This window comes from Anabrus simplex, chromosome 13, assembly GCF_040414725.1.
Source record: "Anabrus simplex isolate iqAnaSimp1 chromosome 13, ASM4041472v1, whole genome shotgun sequence".
Classification (NCBI taxonomy): Eukaryota; Metazoa; Arthropoda; class Insecta; order Orthoptera; family Tettigoniidae; genus Anabrus; species Anabrus simplex.
This window is the reverse complement of record NC_090277.1, coordinates 17,300,250-17,323,237: the sequence shown is the minus strand read 5'-3', so window position 1 is coordinate 17,323,237 and position 22,988 is coordinate 17,300,250. Positions and strand designations below refer to the sequence as shown.

The 22,988-nt window shown below is 39.3% G+C and overlaps 1 protein-coding gene across 2 annotated transcripts in view; it reads left to right on the top strand.

Moving 5' to 3' along the window:
- The window catches only part of LOC136884954 (coilin), an 86,962-nt gene extending 64,793 nt beyond the window's left edge, over positions 1–22,169 (top strand). For both annotated transcript variants that reach the window (XM_067157296.2, XM_068230124.1), the window contains 2 exons: positions 3,387–3,492; positions 19,006–22,169. In XM_067157296.2, the coding sequence (XP_067013397.2) occupies positions 3,387–3,492; positions 19,006–19,133 (234 nt within the window). In that variant the 3' untranslated portion in view covers positions 19,134–22,169. The remainder of the gene's footprint in view (positions 1–3,386; positions 3,493–19,005) is intronic.
- Positions 22,170–22,988: the final 819 nt, after the last annotated feature.

Sequence of the window (22,988 nt, the reverse complement as noted above, 5' to 3'; positions counted from 1 at the left end):
CTGGTATTTGATGAAATTTCCATCAAGTCATCACTGTCATATGATCCTCAGAAGGATCAGCTGGAGGGCTGAATGAATGTAGTGTAGGCATAGGTAACAGCTGTGCAAAATTACTGACTGACAAGTATTTCAAAGTCCTTATAAAGGCATATGTGAATAGAACCAATGACTCAACAGTGAAAAATATTGCCTATAAAAATACCAAGTTTAAAAATATATTGCATGTGTTGATTTTCTCTTGAAGACTGTAGACCCTAGTCATAACATGACGATCTAATGTTTTAATTTGATAATACATTTGTTTTATTCTTATCACTGGTTCATTCAGATCAACATCAACCTGTTTCCTTCCCTATATTATGTTACAAGAACGACGCAAACGTCTTAAAGTCTGTAATTCGTTGGGTTGGAAGTCGAAATGTGTAGTGTTTGAATAGTGCGTTATGTTAGTGTTCCCTGCGAGCCGCTAGATGGCAGCACTATTATCATATTAAGCTGTTTGATACTAGCCAACGGGGAACAACTTAAGAGCTCACACTTTGTCTTCCACTCATTTTACTAAATGCTGAAATTAGAGATCACTGGTTTTGAAAATGAGAAATGGCACACTTGTACAGCTGGGCTTGTGTATTGGCTAGGTACAGTCCTTAGAATATTATAAATGAGAATTAAGCTTATTTTAAGTATTTATTTTTAAGTTCAGCTCAGAATTTTGAAAACTACTTACATTATTTTTTTTCATGGCAGGGTAGTGAATAAACACGACAACTGGTAGCATTTAAATTCTAAAACTAAGATTTATTGGTTACTAATTCTTACACCGTACACAGATTTGCGCTCTCTCTGGTTGTTCACTCTACCGCTTACTAACACAATCATGCTAGCTGCACATTACACACTCTTCAACTACTGTAAGGCAGTTCCACTCACTGTACACTACGACAGCCAAATGTGCACAACACAGTCTCACAATTCTCTATGTCGTGCACTGTCCGTTCACTCACAACAACCTTCATTCACTGTCCCTTGCCAATCCCAGACAGAACACTCGCTCCACTCCACGGGAGTACTTTCCCTTGCAGTGCTCCACAACACTGAACCCTGTCTGAACTTGAAATAGTCCCAGAACAGTCCAGAAGCTGAATACGCCCCCAAGTGTCTTGAGGTTTCCAGCAGTGGTTAGAGGCATCCAGGGAGAAGACAAGAGTTCCTAACTCGTTCCTGACTGGTTGGCAGCACCAATAACTTGGTGACATGGACATGGCTAGCTCGCCCCTCCTCGGCACACACCATCACAGTATTGAGTAAACAACACAGTAAAGTTTTCCACCTATTCAATACAAAATATATTCACAATATTTTAAAGTTACATGGAACTAGTTTCGACCCATCTAGGGGTCATCGTCAGCCACATCAAAGCAAAGATCACTCTTGACGAAATCCTAAGAACATGTTAATTTTAACAGTAAGATTATTATGGAATAACAAGTGAATGTGGTAAATGAAAAGAGATGTTAGTTTGGGACAGGTGAGTAATAGCTAATAAATATACAAAGAATATACATAAGAGGTTTGGAACAAAGTATAAAAGGGGGCTTAGTGTTGTAAAAAATTATATAATCATGGAAAACAGTAAGTCCTTATATTGAAAGCAATGTGAAATGACACATATAAAATTATATATGGCTTAGGAAGAGTGGAGGTGGTTTAGGAGGGGAGGAGGGCTTAAGGTGGGGTTGGAGGGTGCGGGAGAAAGGGTAATTGTCTCGGAAAAGTACCTTTGATTAAATTTAGGATTGAGTTTTGGTTGGCTGCATTATTGTTTCTGAGGAAAGTGATAAATAGATCGAAGAGTATGTTGGGTTTCTTTGAGATTTCATTGAGATTGTGACTGGCGTTAAAGTATTGGTCTAGGTGTATGTAGTAATTTTCCATTATGTCAAGTAAAGGGCCCTTGTTTGCAAATGCGAGGATGTCCATGTCTTGTTCGATATTGGTGAAATTATGGTTATAATCTTGCATGTGTTGGCCGATGGCTGAAAACTTGTTGTATTTTATTGCGTTAGTGTGCTCGTGGTATCTGATATTGAAGTTTCTACCGGTTTGCCCGATGTAGGTTTTTCCAATATCTTTAAGAAACAAGGCGTTAAAATAGCCTTCAAAACCAACTATAAGAACATGAACGTTTTAAACAATACTTCACACATCAATAGGACCAGCAGTTTTTTAAAATCAGGAGTTTATAAGATCAAATGTAACACCTGTCCCAAACTAACATCTCTTTTCATTTACCACATTCACTTGTTATTCCATAAATAATCTTACTGTTAAAATTAACATGTTCTTAGGATTTCGTCAAGAGTGATCTTTGCTTTGATGTGGCTGATGATGACCCCTAGATGGGTCGAAACTAGTTCCATGTAACTTTAAAATATTGTGAATATATTTTGTATTGAATAGGTGGAAACCTTTACTGTGTTGTTTACTCATATGTTATTCTCAGTTCAATACAGACCAACAACATGAAATTTATAACCTTTAATCACAGTATTGTACCTTTGTGAAGTAAACCCAATGTTATCATAGTATCGGCTTCAGATAATTATGGTGAGCACAGAGCACATAGCTGTTAAGAGTTTGATCATCATCATCATCGTCGTCATTGGTTCACAATTCCACTTCCTTGTACCGTTGATGAGGCTCTACATGAATGTACTTCCCCTAGTTGCAGTGGTAGTCTTCGCTACATCCATCCAGCAGGTTCTACTTGTTCCACCTCTCTTTCCATCTGCCCTCAGGCTCTTGACCGACTCTTTCTTGTTATCTCCTCATCCCGGTCTTCTGGCTCTTGACGAGGATGCATGTTAGCTGGGTCCTCACTTGTTGATAAACTGCACGCTCTTGAGGTCAATACTTATTATTGCTAAGTTTCCATACTTAAGAGTGCAAAACTAGACATGGTCTAGCAAGGATGGCATTTAAAAAAGGAAGGTCCTTGACTGAAAAACGTGACATTTTGTTGGGTTAGGAACGCACAGCTGTGAACTTGGATTCACAAGATAGTCGGTTGGAACCCCACTGTTGACAGCCCTGAAGATGGTTTTCAGTAGTTTCCCATTTTCACACCCGGCAAATGCTGGGGCTGTACCTTAATTAAGGCCATGGCCACTTCCTTCCCGCTTTTAACCCTTTCCTGTTCCGTCATCACCATAAGACAATCTGTGTCAGTGCAATGTAAAACCAACTGTAAAAATAAAAAATAATTTTAAAAAACTTTGTTGGTACATAATGTTTAAAATTGGGAGTGTTCGGGGTAAAACAGGACTCCTGTTACAATACTCTAAACTTTGTGGAGAGTTCATTTGCTATGTTGCTTGTTGTTTCAGATGTTCCGACTGTCTCAAGACTATACTCCCGTCTTGTCCAACCACATCACAGCGAGGGTCCTAGAGTACGACCCCGGCACCTTCACCGTGAAGCTTCAGATCTTAAGTATGTCACATTTTCTTCTTGTTCATGTTCAGTGTAGAGTGGCCAGGGATTAGATTAAATGCAGGCAAGTTTATCTCATTTATTACTACTACTGTAGTAGCTGCCTGGTTCACTAAATCCAGCCATCTCCCCCTCCTGCTGCAGTTCCAAACTCTTGTTTGCTCCTCTGTTTGGTGTGCACAAACCTGTTCCTCTTTAGATTATCATTCAACTTCTCCATTTTAATTGCTTTTCCTTTGTCATTTTTTAAACCAAAGTTTTACTCTTTGTTCCCCATTGTTCGGTCTTTCCACTTACTATCTCAATCTGTTCCTGTACCTCAGACTCGTCTTCTCCTCAAATCACAGACAGAGAAGGGCTGGCCTTGACTCGTTCCGGATTGGTTGGCTGAGTGGGCGGGGCTAGTAGCTCGGTGATGTGGACTGCTTAGGAAGGCCCAGGCTAGCTTGCCTCTCTTTGCTTGGAGACAATAATGGCGGATACCGTCACAGTATTGTACCTTTGTGAAGTAAACTCGACTCAATGTCAGATAATTATGTTGAGCAAAGAGCATGTAGATTTTAAGCGTTTCTTCATCATCACTGATGTTGGAGTTGTACTCCTGAAATTGGGTCTTCACCATATCATCAGCAGAGGCAGCTGTGTTGAGCTGACCTGATGTTTCCTTAATGATCAGAAGAACTTCAGGTAAGTAAGATCCTTGAATGTTCTCAACAAGTCTCAAGTTTGTGGATACACTGTCGTAGACCTTTTCTGCATTGACGTTTCAGTCATCACTTTGCCCATTGATGCTGTTGAAAGAAGTGCTGTCTGTGCAGCTCGAGACCACTAAATACGAGTGTATGCCCCACAGACTGGCTGCAGGGAAGAAGACAAGGAAGATGTATTCAGTGAGATGTACAAGTTGGAATAGACAGACATCATTGGGCCACATGGCTTTGGAAGCAGAAGGACAGCAATTGTCCTATTTGCAGAAGAAATAGTTAAAAAATATATTCTTAAAAAAATGAAAGACTACTGCAAAGTAACCTGGGATGGCAGGTGCAGGGACATTAATCAACAACTTCAAGGTCATCCCAAGTGAACATTTGAACAGTGACCATAGACCAGACATGTCAAACAGTGCCCGCAGTAAGACCTCACACATGTGCTGGTAGAACTTCTCCTCTCTAGGTGGGAGGGAGGGGAGTTGAACTGACAGTACATTCGCTCACAATGGGGATGAGTAAACCAGATCTCTTTGTGACATATTAAATGAAAGGACGATGCAAGACGAGTGGTAAGAGGAAAAGTTATGGTAGGTTTGATCTGAAACGGTCACACTGTTTCCTAAGTCGCAAACGTGAAGTAAAAAGCATGTCGTCTGGGAAAACTCTAATGTTAGGCGTCATTATGAGTTGTAACATGCACATCAGTAGTGTGTGTTATTTCTGGCGATGAGAGGCAGAAATTAATAGCGGAACCCCAAAGTATTTTGAAAGCTGTAAGAATACTTAAGTAGTTTGTTAGAACATGAAACACTGATGTCCAAACAACGGTACTTCAAGTTTCTAATATTCAGAGTGCTGGTGTGGAAATGGGAAAACAATCTTCAGGGCTACCAACAGTGGTGTTCGAACCCACTACCTCCCGAATGCAAGCTGCACAGCCACTTGCTTGGTACGTATTCTGTTCAACAATGATACAAAAGTTTATTGAGGTCCACGTATTCAAAACACATTGGGTTCTTAAAAATTAAGATTTACATCTTGTCATCTAATTTAACGGGACATGTCTCGCCCATTGTATGGGCATCATCAGTCGTAATCTTATGCCTAAAATATTAAGATCAGGATCCTAATTACTCTAGTTGTGTTAGGAAATATATGTGTTATAAAAATGAGGAAAACTTGTTGTAAAAAGCAAAGTCACCTCCGTACAGGCCATGAAGGCCCTTGGAGGAGTGGAAGGTAAAGGCTTCTACCATTGTTAACTCGGCACGTAATGGGGTAGAGGGGTTAGCTCTACGCCCGGCCGCCTTTGCCCCCAGGAATTAACCTGGTACTCATTTTTGGTGTAGGGAAAACTTGTTGTAAGTTCCCAAAATAAAATTTACACAATGAAAACATGTTCAAAAATATGTACGAGAAAAATCAGTAATGTTGGTGCAATCTTACATTGAAATCTTTGAAACATTTTTAATATAGCCAAACTGTCCTTATTTACGTAAACGATAAGAAAGTCAATGGCTAAAATTATGGCCTTGAGGTACAAAATCAAAATGATGGAATCTGGTTAAAGGCAACCCAATTTGAAGTCTTAGAATGGTTACAATGATCCTTAAGTGGCTTAATCTTTTACAAAAGACATCAAATATTTTTGTAGAAAGTTTAAAGTAGGCCTATTATCATAGACTATACAGCTGTGTGATTTTTAGGAGTTATTGTTGTTGTTATTAGACCGTATTTGTGAGGCGAGTCCACAATCTTCTTATTTTTGTTGAAAAATTTATAAAAGGTTCAAGGCTGAGTGTTGCCATGTGTGTCTTTACTAGCTGATACAATCATCAAGGGTTATGAACTTCATAGCTCTTTTTCTATAATCAAAAAAGACCCCACCCAAAAGGTTCAGAGACTACTTAAACAAACATTTAAAAACACTTCATTTTTATTTACTGAACAGGAAAAATCCAAAACTCATACATATGAACCCAGGTCTCCCTACTGCTAAAGCTCTCCCCAAAATACACAAGGCCAACGTTCCCATTCACCCTATCATCAACTGTAGAACAAGTCCTTTATACAAAATATCACAATTCATCCAAAGTTTCTTAAAGAAAAAACTATCAAATTTTTATCTAAAAAGTCTATTAAAAACACATCAGAGCTAGTAGACAAACTAAACAAGTTCGGGCAACCTGATTACTCGATTCACTCTTTCGATATTGTAAATATGTACCCAAGCATACAAGTATCAAAATTAATTCCGATAATTGAAAACAATTTAAACAAAAACAGCCACTTGAGCAAACTAGAGATACAAGATTTCATCACAGTATTAAATCTAATTGTAAACAATAACTTTTTCACTTTCGACAATGTCCGCCTCTGTAGCGTAACGGTTAGTGTTATTAGCTGCCGTCCTCGGGGGCCCGGGTTCGATTCCCGGTACTGCCAGGAATTTAAGAATGGCAGGAGGGCTGGTATGTGGTTAAAATGGTACATGCAGCTCACCTCCACTGGGGGTGTGCCTGAAAAGAGCTGCACAACCTCAGGATGAGGACACGAGTTTACTTTTACTTACTTTCGACAATGTCATATACCAGCAGAACGGTTTGGCAATGGGATCACCAGCCTCAGGCATCTTGGCAGACATATACCAAGATTTCCTCGAATACACCAAAATTGACACTGAATTTGAAAACATTCACTTGAAAATGTGAAAACAATGTTTTCGTTATATGGACGAAAAACAAGTAACGCTTCCACCACACTCCTAAGACTAAACATTATTGATCCTCATATCAAATTCACACTAGAAACTGAATCGAATCAAAAAATTAACGCTCTAGATTTAACTATCACTAGACACTCAGATTCTTTGTTATAAAATATTCGGAAAACCTACTCAAACAGCCTCCACCATTCGCCAAAATTCAGGGCACCCCCAGTCCCAGAAACAAGCTACATAAAATAACCTAGTTCCTAGAGCTTTCAGCATACCCATGTCCAAGAAAGATCTAAAGAATGAACTAAACACAATCCGCGGAATTGCTAAATTCAACGGTTTCAGCAATCATTTTATAGAAAAGATAATCAGTAAACACAAACATCACCCTAAAACTGCCCTCAAAAAAGAAATAACTAAACCCCTAACATTTTCCACCTTAATGTTCAACAATGATATTTACAAAATAACCAATATCTTTAAGAAACAAGGTGTTAAAATAGCTTTCAGAACCAACAATAACATGAACATTTTATACAATACTTCACATATCAACAAGACCATCAGATTTTTAAAATCAGGAGTTTATAGGATCAAAGGCAATACCTGTGACAAAAACTACATTAGGCAGACCGGAAGAAACTTCAATATAAGATACCATGAGCACACTAACGCAATAAAATACAATAAGTTTTCAGCTATCGGCCAACACATGCAAGATTATAACCATGATTTCACCAATATCGAACAAGAGAGATAGGAGATAGTAGGTTCGAACCCCACTGTCGGCAGCCCTGAAGATGGTTTTCCGTGGTTTCCCATTTTCACACCAAGCAAATGCTGAGGCTGTACCTTAATTAAGGCCACGGCCGCTTCCTTCCCACTCCTAGCCCTTCCCTGACCCATCGTCTTCTGAACTACTATCTTCTTGAATTAGCAAATAAAGGTCCTTTACTCAACATGATGGAAAATTACTACATCCACCTAGACCAATATATATATTTTTTTTCTTTTCGCTATTTGCTTTACGTCGCACTGACACAGATAGGTCTTATGGCGACGATGGGACAGGGAAGGGCTAGGAGTGGGAAGGAAGTGGCCATGGCCTTAATTAAGGTACAGCCCCAGCATTTGCCTGGTGTGAAAATGGGAAACCACGGAAAACCATCTTCAGGGCTGCCGACAGTGGGGTTCGAACCTACTATCTCCTGAACACTGGATACTGGCTGCACTTAAGCGACTGCAGCTATCGAGCTCAGTAGACCAATATTTTAACGCCAATTACAATCTTAATGAAATCTCAGAGAAACCCAACATCCTTTTTGACTTATTTATAACTTTATCAGAAACAATAATTCAGCCAACCAGAATTCAATCTTAAGTTTAATTAAAAGTACTTTTCTGAAACAATTACTCTTTCTCCCACATCCTTCAGCTCCACCTCAAATCCTCCCCCGTTCCCCTCCCAAGCCACCTCCACTCTACCCAACCCGCGTGCACCTGCCTTCCCTCCCCTCCCATATTTCTCCTTCCGCCACCAGTCACACACTACCAGCTAAGCTGCACATACCGCCGTGTGATGCGAGTGTCCATTCGCTTTCTTGTAATCTATTTTTCCTTCTGCGTACTTTGCATTTGACTGGCTTTTTTCAATTTTAATAGGTCCATTTTGGTTTCCGCTGTGAATTGAGAGTTCCACCCATCAATATCACCACGCGCAGTGTCTACTGTCTTCTCAAAAATTTTAAAACTTCATATTCAGTCTGCACAATTCCAACAATCAACCATGCAGCCCTATCAACATAGCTTGGTTACTCAATACACCAAGTACCAAATTCTCTGCTTAAGCTGATACAACTCTTCTCAGATTCTTCTAGAGAGTACCAACTACACATTTTGTTACGCATACATTGTACATACTTGTATATTTTTATACACGTGTCATGTTATATTGTGTTAATTCTTAGTACCATAGCACTCAGTCCACAACCGTTATGTATAACCAGGACCTACTGAATTCCATCTGATACATCATGTGTCTAAAATCAAATTGACCTACAACACAGAACATCTCATTTGTACTTTTACACCCAGACCTTTTAGCGTGTTTGCTGTACTTGTCTATATATTAAATTTTTTTATGAAAGCTAAAGTCAGTCCGGCCATTCTATCCAGTCGATTTCCTTCATTTTTGTTTTAACTAGGTATTTGTCATCAGGTACTATAAATCACTTAACTCCCACCTTCCTCAAATTATTTCATTTTTTCAATTTATTGTATCCTTGAAGCAATCATATCTTTGGTTCTAATTGAGGTACGGAGTTTGTTTTGGCCTAAGAACACACAGTGGATCAAGCGCTTTCTTTTGAGGTAATAACTACTTACATTGGTAGATTATGAGAATAGTTATGAGTACCTTTGTCTCCATGCGAAAATCTTTGAAGGACTTTTTAATAGTTCGGCGCGTAGTGTTGTTCCAAGGAACGTTTAATTCAATTTCTTTGTGTAATGTATTTTCAAGTGTTTTCTTGACAATATTTTACTGCAGCAGATCATGTGCTTTATTTCATTAAGTCGGAACTTTGCAAATACATCCGTGAGGATAGTAACGAACAACACCATACATTGTACATTGCGAGCGGAGCGAGCGGGAAACTGCTAGTATTATATATTGCTCACCTATGTCACTCGCAATATTTCACTTTCATTTGCAACACTTTGAGCGCCATAACACCTTGCCTATTTCAACCACACATCTTATTGTAAATAATATATATTTATAAGGTTCTTACTGATTAGAAACATGTTTTAGGATTTCATCATATATTGTGTATGTTTAAATATGGCTGATGGTGACCCCATGTAGGGTTGAAACTAATCCCATGTAATGTAAATAACATTGTAAATACAACTATGTACTGAGTAGATGGAAATCTCTTCCGTTTATAATTTATATGTTACTAGCTGATTTACCCGTGCTTCGCTATGGGATTCTCAGAAAGACTGACTTGGTGGTTTTCCTAACTGAATTCGACATAGGTCATTACAAAAACGTCAGTAGGAATGTAGCGATTGAAAGCAATGTTATCATATAAAATATTCGATCAAATGAAAAACCGCACACTTTCTCACTTTCAACGAACAGTACTACGGTGCCGATCTAAGAGCCCAAAGTTCCAGAGCTGGAATAACCAGGTCGCAGACTGCCGTGAACACTCCTCTGTCATTATTCCGTTAAATATGCACACTACTCATTCCAATCAGTGGCTCAGAGTACGGATTGTATAGCTCGAATACTATGATGAACCAGTGTGTTACGTACCAGATACAGTATATTAGAAAATGTATGAACCAGAGGAATGGCATGCTAAAGAAGAAAGTTATCTTACACCCCAGCTACTTCCCACCAATATACCAATATACAGGCAGGCTGTTACAGTCGGTACGACCAGGCGAGTTGGCCGTGTGGTTAGGGGCGCGCAGCTGTGAGCTTGCATCCGGGAGATAGTGGATTCAAACCCCACTGCCGGCAACCCTGAATGTGGTATTCGGGAGATAGTGGATTTGAGCCCCACTGTCAGCAGCCCTGACGATGGTTTTCCGTGGTTTCCCATTTTCACACCAGGCAAATGCCGGGACTGTACCTTAATTAAAGCCACGGCCGCTTCCTTCCACTTCCTAGACCTTTCCTATCCCATCGTCGCCATAAGACATATCTGTGTCGGTGCGACGTTAAGCAAAAAAAGAATGGTATTCCGTGGTTTCCCATTTTCACACCAGTCACACCAGGCAGTACCTTAAAGCCAAGGCCGCTTCCTTCACACTACTATGCATTTCCTATCCCATCGTCGCCATAAGACCTACCTGTGTCAGTGCGACGTCAAGCAAATTTAAAAAAAAACTCGGTACGCTGCAGTAAACCTATCTATCGGGGATGAGAGGAAACAGAAGACAAAAAGCACATCACAACAAACAATGGTCAATATAATGTAATTGTTGATAAAGTTTATGAGCTTTCTATATTGCAGGCCTTCATTAGTTTTCTTTCGACTCTGTGATATTAGGGTGTCTTACAAACTTATTTATATCGTAGACTGTAGTTCCTTATCCTCAGACTTTACATACCGATGTTCACTAAATTATGTTTACCCATTTTCTCATGACTCAGCGCTGATATGGACTTAGCAACAAAAGTCCAAATTCATGAATATCTCCGATTATATGCGGTACGGTAACAATGTATAAGACATAAGTTATCGGAAATTTAATAACTTCTTACATAACTACTACTAACTTACGACATAACTAAAGTTATGTTAGTTATGTAGTATTCATCGATACTACCACTAATAACATAAATAACTTATTTGAGAATTACATTTCAGACCTTCCCCTAAACTACCATTTCACTCAGCGTGAATAAAATATTTTGTAGCCTAGATTGCAGTGGTTCATCAAACGACATTACATACCGATTTTCATTAAATTCTCTTCAGCCGTTTTATCGTGATGCGTGTACATACATACATACATACATACATACAGACGGACAAAAAGAAATTACAGAAAAGTAAAAAATGCATTTTGTTGTTACTGTGGACATGACCGATACAGAAATACCATTCTTTTCAAATTCTGAGTAATGTACAGACAAAACTCTTATTTTATATATATAGATTTATCGATACAACCACTAATAACATAAATAACTTATTTGAGAATTACATTTCAGGCCTTCCCCTAAACTACCATTTCACTCAGCGTGAATAAAATAATTTATAGCCGAGCTTGTAGTGGTTCATCACCCGACATTACATACCGATTTTCATTAAATTCTCTTCAGGCGTTTTCTATTGATGCATGTACAATCATACAAACATACATACATACATACATACATACATACATACATACATACATACATACAGACAGAAATTACGGAAAAGTAAAAAATGCATTTCCTTGTTACTGTGGACATGACAGATACAGAAATACCATTAATTTCAAATTCTGAGCAATGTACAGGCAAAACACTTATTTTATATATAGATTACATTTCAGGCCTTCCCCTAAACTACCATTTCACTCAGTGTGAATAACAATATTGATAGCCTAGATTATAGCGACCTATTCCCCGACTTTGCATACCAATTTTCGTGAAGATACGACCACTAATAAAATAAATATTTGATAATTAAATTTTAGGCCTTCCCCTAAACTACCATTTTTCTCAGCGTGTATAGCCTATATTGTAGTGACTTATTTCCCATCTTTGTCTAGTGATTTTCATTAAGACACGACCACTAATAACATAAATATTTGAGAGTTAAATTTCAGGCCTTCCTCTAATCTACCATTTCACTCAGCGTGATTAAAATAATTTATAGCCTAGATTGTAGCGGTTCATCACCCGACTTTACATTCCGATTTTCATTAAATTCTCTTCAGCCGTTTTCTCGTGATGCATGTACATACATACATACAGACAGACAGAAATTACGGAAAAGTAAAAAATGCATTTTCTTGTTACTGTGGACATGACCAATACAGAAATACCATTCATTTCAAATTCTGAGCAATTCTGAGCAATGTACAGACAAAACTCTTATTTTATATATATATATAGATTTGATACAATTGTTTCTTCGTTGTGCTAATAGTCAAATAGGACCGCTCGTGCTTGATGTTGGCTATAGCTTCAATGTTGAGAACGACTATTGATGGATGTGGTGAAGAATCCTCTCGATTTTTGTGGTATGAACTAGTTGCTTTTGCAGCGTCACTCTCGATTTTTGTGGTGTGAACTAGCGTCACACAACAAGAGTAATCAGGATCCTGATCTTTATCTTTTAGGCATGAAATTACGGCTGATGATGCCCATACAATGGGCGAAACATGTCCCGTTAAATTTGATGACAAGATGTAAATCTTAATTTTTAAGAACCCAATGTGTATTGAATAGGTGGATCTTAAACTTTTGCAACAAGTATGCAAGAGAACTTATCTACGCATAGTCCTTTTCAGGACCAACCAAGCACGGAACACTCATCAGTTTACATTGGTAACAACTTATGGATATGTCACTTGAACATCGAATCAATTTCAACTGCTAAGAGTCAATATCTCTCACACCTGATGCTGCAGAATATTGTAGATATAATAGCAACACAGGAGACTCACACCAAGGATGACACAGATCTTTACAGAAGAGGAAAGATATATGGTTATGATGTGGCTGGAGTCATAAATGATTAACAGTACGGTATTGCTACATATGTCAGGTCCCATCTCACTGACTACAAAGTAACTTATCAAGACAGAACAGCGGATGTCTTTGTTTTGGCTGTAAAGATTGCCGGCATCACTGTAGTAAATATTTACAAACCTCCACATGTCAGCTGGCCAAATCCTCCTGTAAGATCCTTCAGTCACCCAGTAGTGTATGAGGGTGATTTCAACAGCCATAGTCATGTATGGTGATATCAGAATGAAGCCGACAGTAGGGCAGTGAATGGATGGATCTGTACAATCTTCAGCTTGTGTATAACACTAAAGATTCAGGAACGTTCTGAATTGGTAGGTGGTTAAAGGATTATTCCCCTGATCTGTGCATCATATCTAAATCTGGAAATAACAATATGACACAACGAAAAGTCATCAAGTCTTTCCCACACAGCCAACATAGGCCAGTCATTATTTATTATGGTACAGAAATTCCACTAGTCACCTCCATCCCACAACCTCGATGGAATTTTCAACTTGCAAACTGGGAACTGTTTCAGAAAGGTCTTGATAACACTGTTCAGTGGATTCCCCCAATTCCATCCAATTATGAACGATTTGTGCGTGCTATTAAAGTTAATGCCAAAAACTACATTCCACGTGGGTTTCAGAAGGAATACATCCCTGGATGGTCTCAAGAATGCAATGATTTGTATGTTAAATATCAAGAATCTCACGATGATACAACAGCTGATGACCTTTTGAGAGCTCTCAATAAGAACGGAAGAGAAAAATGGCATAAAACAGTGGCGGAACTTAACTTTGTACGTTCTAGTCGCATAGCCTGGAACCTTATACGAAAACTTGGTACAGATCCAATGCTGTCAAGTACAGTCCCACATGTGAATGCCAGTGCTGTTGCATCCAAACGAATGAAGAATTCGAAAGCTAAAATTGACAAGGCACATACACGAATTGTGAGAAATGAATTGTACATAGAGAGATCCAATTTAACACCACATCCTGACTACTCAGGTGACTTCAGCATTGAGGAACTGGATATTGCCTTGAATATACTAAAGGTAAATAAAGCTGTTGGCTTTGATGGCATATATCCAGAGTTTCTTAAAGCCATAGGACTCTTAAAGCCATATGGCTCATTGAATTCTTCAATGAAATTCTACGAACTGGAAGATTACCAAGGCTTTTCAAGCAGGCTAAGATAATTGCCATCCTGAAACCAGGCAAAGACGGAACCGATGCTTCTCACTACCGGCCAGTATCGCTACTCAGCATGACCTGTAAGCTACTAGCAAGGCTTATTCTAAATCGCATTCAAGAGGCCATTGATCAAACCATTCCTGTTGAACAAGGTGGCTTTAGGAAACATCGAAGCTGCTGCGATCAGGTTTTAACATTGACAACTCTAGTTGAAGCTGGATTTCAACAAGGTCTCCGATCAGCTGCAGTTTTTGTGGACCTTACAGCAGCTTATGACACTGTGTGGAGGGATGGCTTGATGTCGAAGTTTATTGAAATCATCCCATGTCAAAAACTAGTTTCTAGTGAACAACATGCTCTCTGACAGACAATCTAATAGATGGAGGACTCTAAACAATGGCCTACCTCAGGGATCAGTTCTGGTCCCCATTCTGTTTAACTTGTATATTCATGATATGCCAGACACTGACTCATTGAAAATCCAGTATGCAGATGACCTAGCGTTAGTCTTCCAGAGTAAAGGTATTATGCACTGTGAGAATGTACTGACAATTGATCTGATGAAATTGAATGAATAGTTTCATAAATGGTGAATTCAACCTAACCCAAATAAAACTGAGGTTACTGCATTCCATCTAAATAATAAGGAAGCCCATAGGAAGCTACATGTGACTTTCGACGGAACCGAAGTACCGCATAACTACAATCCCAAATATCTAGGAATCACTCTGGATCGGTCCTTGACATTCAAACAACAGTGCATCACGTTATCTAAGAAACTTGGCTCCAGAGTGAATCTACTCCGCAAGATTGCTGGAAGTAGCTGGGGTGCAGACGCCAATATCCTATGTACTGCTGCACTCGCTCTAGTGTATTCTGCTGGTGAATACTGTGCTCCTGTATGGCAAAACAGCATTCACACAACAAAGATTGATATCCAGCTTAATAAAGCCATGAGAGTTATCACTGGTACTGTCAGATCTACTCCCATTCAGTGGTTACCTGTCTTAGCTAATATTGCCCCGCCAGATCTAAGGAGGAAAGCAGGGTATTGGCGTCTGCTTAAGAAGAACTCTCCCTTGTACGATGCCCTACAACACCCACCAACAACTCGTCTGAAATCGTGCAAACCACCCTGGACTGATTTTAAAAGTAACAGTTCTTTCGACATGACCTCTGAGTGGCGACAACGTTGGCATGAACATCCACCCAACAACGGTCACTTGGTTCAAGATCCAACAAAGAAGGTTGAAGGATTCCAACTGCCGCGTCAAACCTGGTCGAAGCTGAACCGAATTAGGCCGGGTCAGGGAGGTGTGGCTACATGTTGAAGAAATGGGGTTTCCGTTCATCTGCTGACTGCGACTGTGGAGCGGAGGAGCAGACAATGGAACACATTGTTAAGGAGTGCCCACTTCGAGCATTTAACGGTGATCTGAGGCTTCTACACCAAGTGACTCCGAGTGCTCTGGACTAGTTGTCAAATTTTAACATTTCCATTTGATATTAGATTTTTTTGTGTGCTTGTAAAGCCATTGGATATATATATAATAAACTTTTGTATCATTGTTGAACTAATGTACATTTCAATACGGACCAGTCATGAGATTTGTAACATGTAATACGTATTAACTGTCCCATGAAATTGCAGTGAGTAGCTGTCCCTTTAAAAACGGTGCATTTATTAAAGAATGTATTGTGTCTACGGTACAAACATTGTCTCCTAGCGATATAGAATATAAATCAATCTATTTATCACGAAGTAGGCTACCGTTTTGCTATGAGAATTTGAGAGCTTTTCAGGCGTTACAGCATTTCACCTTAGAAATGTCATCAGGAAATTTGTAGCATTTTCATTAACAGCTGATGAGTGTACGGATGTTGCAGATATTGCGCAGTTGGCTGTATTTATTTGTAGTGTAGACAACACTTTGGAATTAACGGAGGAGTTATTAGATGTTGTTGCTATAAAAAAACACAACTGGTGAAGACATATACAATGCTGTTGTGCAGTCTGTCAAGAAGCTTGGCTTATCGTGGGGTAAACTTATATCACTAGTGACAGATGGTGCTCCTGCCATGATAGGAGCAAGGTCTGGTTTCATTGGCAGACTTAACTCCAGAATGCAGTCGCTCTATTATTGCCATTCATTGCATAATGCACCAAGAGGCTCTCTGTGCAAAATCTGTGAAAATGAATCGTGATGAACATAGTAATAAAGGTTGTGAACTGTTTTAGGAGTCATGGACTGTACCATCAGCAGTTTACTAACCTTCTAGAAATGTATGAGTATGAACATAAAGATATCCCATACTACTGCGAAGTACGATGATTAAGCAGGGGGGAAAAAGTCCTCAAAGATTTTTTTGAATTGCGAGAGCATATTGCCGATTTTATAGATCAGAAGGGCAAGGAATTTTGTCAGCTCCATGATGTTAAGTGGATTAGTGAATTGGCATTTTTAGTGGATATTCCCAAACACCTTAATGGCTTAAATTGGTTAGTAGGAGGCGGATAATTTGATAGTTGACGTGAAAGTGTCCATAGGAGCCTTTAAACTGAAATTAGTCTTATGGAAGAAACAAGTCTCATAGCGCAAGTTCTACCATTTCCTAAGTATGGAATCCTTGAATACCAGTACTGAGTTTGATCTGCACAGATGTACTGAGATTTTAAGCGATCTCGTTAACGAGTTTGATAGGAGGTTTCAGGACTCTGATTTTGAGAAAGGAAAGTTGCAGCTCTTTTCTGTACTATTTAGTGATGCACCCCCAGAATTTACAACTGGAACTTGTAGAGTTAGTATGTGACGCAGGGCTGAAGCAAGAGTACAAAGAAAGAGAAATTATTGACTTTTACTGAACACTCAACAAACCTCGATTCCGATCTCGGCTGACAGACGTACATCTCAATGCAGAACCATCAAGCCTAACATTGACTGAATTATTGCCAGCCACGTCAGCGGACTCAGAAAATAATTGAATATAAATGGGTCCCTTTTTGGTAACTCATTTTTTATTTTTCAGAGGAAGCAAAATCGCTGCCCAGTGTGTGCACAAGTGCTCATCGGAATTCGAGTTATTTCATCACACCTTTGTTTTGTCAACGAGAATACTCTTAATTTATGTATCTTCAACATGTCAGAATTTGATTCTTCGTATAATATTTGTTTAATATGTGTAGTATTTATGTAGCCTACAATTCTAGTGTCTTTGTATATATCACTAATGTGTTTATTATTATTTCATGTAAATTAACAATTTACGGTGCTTTATAATGATACTTGTGAAGGACAGCTCTCACTTAGAGGTAGTGCACTTCGTTCGATATGAAGGAAAGAATACTGTGCATCCCTAACACATTTCCTTTGAATTTCTCCGCTCGAGTCAGCATGTCCCAGCCGAGACCGCACAGGAGTAAGACACCTTGTACGCAGCCTGCCATAGGCTGTTGGTTGTGAACTTCAAACATGTGACAACATTTGTGGGCGAAGCTAAAAACCTATGTGGAGTTACCTTTTCAGTCAAGGTGGAACAATCGAGTCTGAACAGCTTTGAAAGAGAGAAACCAAATAAAGAAGGGATTAGACAAAACAAAAACAGGGGCAAGAACACAATGACCGAGGAACTTGCTGCTAAGAACATAGTAAGAGAAGAAATGGAAAGAGATCGCAGACAGACTGGAAGAGGTCAGTAGAGGAAACATGAAATTGCTGTATAGAGCAGTAAAGAACAAGAGTGCAGCAGAGCAGTTCTGTTCATCATTATGGTGGATGTCACTTTAAAGCCTTCATATTCACAGATGTCATTGCCTGAATCACAAGAGGAATTGGAAATAATGAGTTCGAGTAATGAGTTTAGAGATACGGCCTAATCATCTCCAAACCAAAGAAAGACAGTGGTGATGGCAGTGCAGAAGGAAGGAGACGAACCAGTTGTCATGCTTAGTGATGCAAGGCAGCACTACCAGTGAGTAAGGTGGCTGCTGTGGGCTGAACAAGTACACTCTACAAGTCTTGTTACACACCGATTCTTACAGGCGGCCTTGACCCATAGGGCATGCAGCTATACTCCATGGTATAGAAGAAGTGGGAATAGGAGAGTAGGAGATTCTCTCCTTGGTAAGATCCAGGAGACTGAAGTGAAGAGAATGCTAGCGAACAAAATTGGAAGGAGAGGTGGAAGGAAGACGTGTGGGAAGATTGAGAAGAAAGTTGAAGTGAAGAAGGGTGTACTGCAGAAAGAACAAGTTTGTGGAGGGGACTTTGGAGATGATGTGAGGAACATCCCAGTCGTCCTCCAGTCCTGGACTACTGAGATTGTACTGCCACACTTGTAAACAGTGTTCATCAATGGTAGAGTGATGACTTCCAGACCCCAAGATCATAATTCAGTCAGAGGACAGTTCCTATGACTGAGCCAAGTGGCACTGAGTGCGCTGGAGTGCCTCAGCTGGGGTTGAACCCATGTACACACTGCTATTGATCCAGCTTCTTTATCTAATAGACCTCTTTGTCCTTCCTCGTGGTTTGAGTATTACTGTGTCATGAGACTTGCTGACTCTACACTAGACTTTTACTGTTTTGTGTAATTCAGAGAGTTATTCTACCTAGGTATAATTGGTTTAATTATTTTCTTTTGTAGAAGGCCACGAGGAGCTCGCTCAGCCGAAGGGCAGATTCTCTCTGGATGATCAACCTGAAGAACGAAAAAGTGATATCATGGAATTGAACTGGAATGAAATGTTGGATCCTCTGCTGATATTCCCTTAAAGAATTTTGTGACATTTTTTTATATACAGAAGTACATTTTATTTCTCTTTAAGTATATTGTGTATATGTTCATAATGAGTCAACACATCTGGGTTGCCTGAGAAGCATGCAGGGTCATTTTAATTTAGTTACCTGAAAGCAACAGTAAATAACTCAGTTCACATAATTGATTTCCGATACTCCAATTGACAGAACATCAAGATTTGTGTGCAGTGTCTTACAGATGTTCAATGTAGCTCCTTTTTCTCACTCGGCAGATATCCCACATTCGCGTGAGCATATTTGCATCTACCCAAGCAAGTTAATCGTTGATCCGTTGACGAAGCTTATCGAGAGTTGCTGAGAGTAGGAGTGGAGGGATCTTGCCCCTCGGAGGAAAGACCAGCAATGGTAAATCAGGAGATCATAGTGGTCAAGGCTCACACCGACCTCATGGTGATCTATCCCAGTAGCGGCGACTGGGAATTAAAAGTGTGGGGGTAAAGAATACAGACAACAAACAGTACCCAGGTTTGTGCGATATAGGGGACGGGGACGAATTTACATCAAAACTGAAAAAGAAAAGCTACAAAAGGGCAAGGTTTTTCCTCTCTTGGCAAATTTCGAGAGAGAGGTAAAGGTTGACAATTTAGCAATAAAAGTGCGGTAATAATAGTTTTTTTTTAATTTTTTAAAATTTTGATTCAATACTGTACAATAAAACGTTCATCAAAGGAACAGTATTACTCATTTATTACAATTAAAAAGAAGTACGATGTGATTATACAATTAAAATCATTTATTATTTGACTACACATTTAGTAACTAACACACTAATGAGACTGCCAGACTAACGAATGCGCGTGGCAAGCGGGTGAACCATACCTTGGTGTCCATGACCTTGGCAGAAAGATATACCTCTGCTGCCCTTCCTCACAGCGCATGCAAAGTCTCCACTGCTTGCTGTGGCGCTATATAAATCGGTTAGCCAAGACGAACTATATTTTGTGCGTATTTCCGCTAATAATATTGTGTTCATAATTAAAGAAAATAAAGGAAAGAATTAGTTGATAAGACAACAGGGCTCGTACAAATTGCTTTGTTTGATAATTCCTAGTTTCAGTTGGATAAAATGGAATGAAAATGTAATATTTTCTCCAGTTGGGGGGCGGGGGCAACTTGCCCCCCTTAATCGCCGCTACTGATCCATCCTGTTGGAAAATACAAGTTTTGTCCCATATCCTCATGCAGGTATGTCATCAACTAGTTCTAGATATGTGATGCCAGTTACAGTCTTCTGATGAAAAAAGAGTGGTCTGTACACTTTCATGGAACTTGCTGCACAAAAAAGTCCCATGTCCCTGTATACCCCCTCATCATTGCACTAAGGTGATTACTGGAAGTTGCCTCATCACGGAACACAGTCTTATTAAGAAAATCATCCTCCATGTCTGCACAGAACTTGTACCAGTTGCAATTTCCACCCAGTTACATTGCAGTTGTCATACCGTAGACATTGCATTGGGCACCTCCAAACTTATGGCTTTCTCATCGTGATCTGCTACACGAGGTCACCCCTCTAATTTTTATCTGTCACACACACAACCTGTTTCCACACTATGATTAGATAATTTTCACCTGTGGCAGAACTTTCTGATATTGTGCTCTGAAACGTCTTTGTATGGTGATTTCTGATTTCGTTTCACAATACCACAGGAAACGTCACTTTTCCTGCCAGAGGAGTGAGGATAATGCTTGGAGTGATGTCTGCCGGTTAGGCTTAAAACTTAACAATACGGCATGAGGTTTGACGAACATCTGATCACTACTTTCAGAATTACCCATTGATACTTTCAGGTAACTAATTTAGAATAACCCTGCTGCAGTTGTGGATCATCTTTCATGCTTCTTCTTAATAGTTGACTGGTCGCCAAAGCGATGGAGTTCTCTGAGGTGAAGAGTTATTTCTATATGAAAATATGTTTTCTTAACTCTAGATATTTACATAGATAAAGGCATCAGTGCACCCAGTTTATGGAAAAACAACATGAACTTGGGGAATTCCGTTATTTACACATAATGCTTAAAGATGACGAACAAGAAATTTGCGAGTTATCAAATGAGGCCAGTTACATTTTACTATATCTTAGATAGTAGAAACGACCTTACTACAAGGCAGAGTAAAACATTCCATTTAGCAGAAGAGAAACTTGCAGTGACAATGAGGTAAGGGAATTGACAAAATCAAAATAATTTAGAATACCATATATTAATTTATTTTCTTTCATATTACCGTATTTACTCGTGTATTAGATCCTTCTTGGCTTTCCAAGATGAATAAAATGAAAAAAAATATCTTGCTTACAAGACCCCCCCAATGTAATTCGTCAGAGAAGAGCAACGATTCCACTTCGAAGCGAGTATAATAAGCCTTACGCAGCTCTGATGACATCACACAAATTTGTCAATAGTTTCGACCGGCGCAATGCAAACGCGTCGAAGTCATGCGGTACATCTGTGTTTCGTAGTTAAGAATGTCCGCCGGCGTAATGGTTAGCACAATTAGCTGCCGTTCTGGGGAGCGTGAGTTTGATTCCTGGTACCGTATTGCCAGAGATTTACGAATGGCAGGAAGGTTGATTTGCGGTAAAAATGGTACATGCAACTCCATTCCACTGGGGGCCTGTCTAAAAAAAAAAAGAGCTGCACCATCTCAGGATGATGAAACAAGTTTACTTTAGTTAAGAAATAATCACGGTTGTTGCTAGGCCTATTAATATAGGCAAGCAAGATCATTAACAAAGTGATCGTTTAACATCTCACTCAGGCCAATATAGGGTTTTTTGGGAAAGAAGTAGGTTTAAAACGTGATAAAAACAATCCAATCACAATTGTTTTACTCGTCAACGTACCTAACAAATAATAATAATATTGATTTTTTTATGTCCCCCACTTACTTTCAACGATTTTGAATACACCAAACAAAACATACTAAGGTATGCGTTAATAAAAAATGAGGACAACGAACGTATGAATTTAAACATTATGATAATAAAACGCATTACCGCCACACCTGTAGATATCCATAAATGCGGCAAACTTTCGTGTTATTTATTTTTATTCTTTCTGTCGTGGAACTTTTGGCACTGTCCGGGCGATACCATACCATACCATACCTAACCTAACCTAAACAATGCGGTCTCTCTTATCTCATTTACAGCTGTTTTGGTAAATCCTGATGTGATAAATGCAGAGAAATCTACTTAAAAATAATGGTCTGGCTTTCAACAGCTGCAGTTTTCAAAAGAATGCTTCCAGTATTCGGAAATACAACTCATAACGTACGCGAGTTATCAGCTGGTGGTTTGGCACGCTTTCAACGACACGGAGTGACTTCTGCTGCACATACACCAGCTGGGAATATCAGAGACCATCTCCAAAAACCATTTGGGAATAGCTTCACACATTTTGGCCTCTATAGTCGGGAACAAAACTATTTTTAGAAGATTCAAAAAGATGGGACTTCGAATGATCTCGATTGCAGCGCATGGCAGTGAAGATGACGTCACTTGGAAGACGACACGCCGGTAGCAGGGAAGTTAGCGGCGCAAGACAATTAAAATGAAAGCAGTGATCAGGTTTACTGTGTGGTAGGCCTACTGCTCATGTGACAGAGACAAATGACAGGCCATTGAGTTATTTTGTATCAATATTGCAATACCCTTATCCCTTTTCTCTACAGGGACGAGTATGAAGGGAGACGAATTTTTGTAGTGAGTTTTTACGACCGTATGTTTCTTGATGTCGACCTCATCACAGGAATTAATGAGATGAAACGAATAACGTGATATTATGAGTAACAATAAGGGATTATAT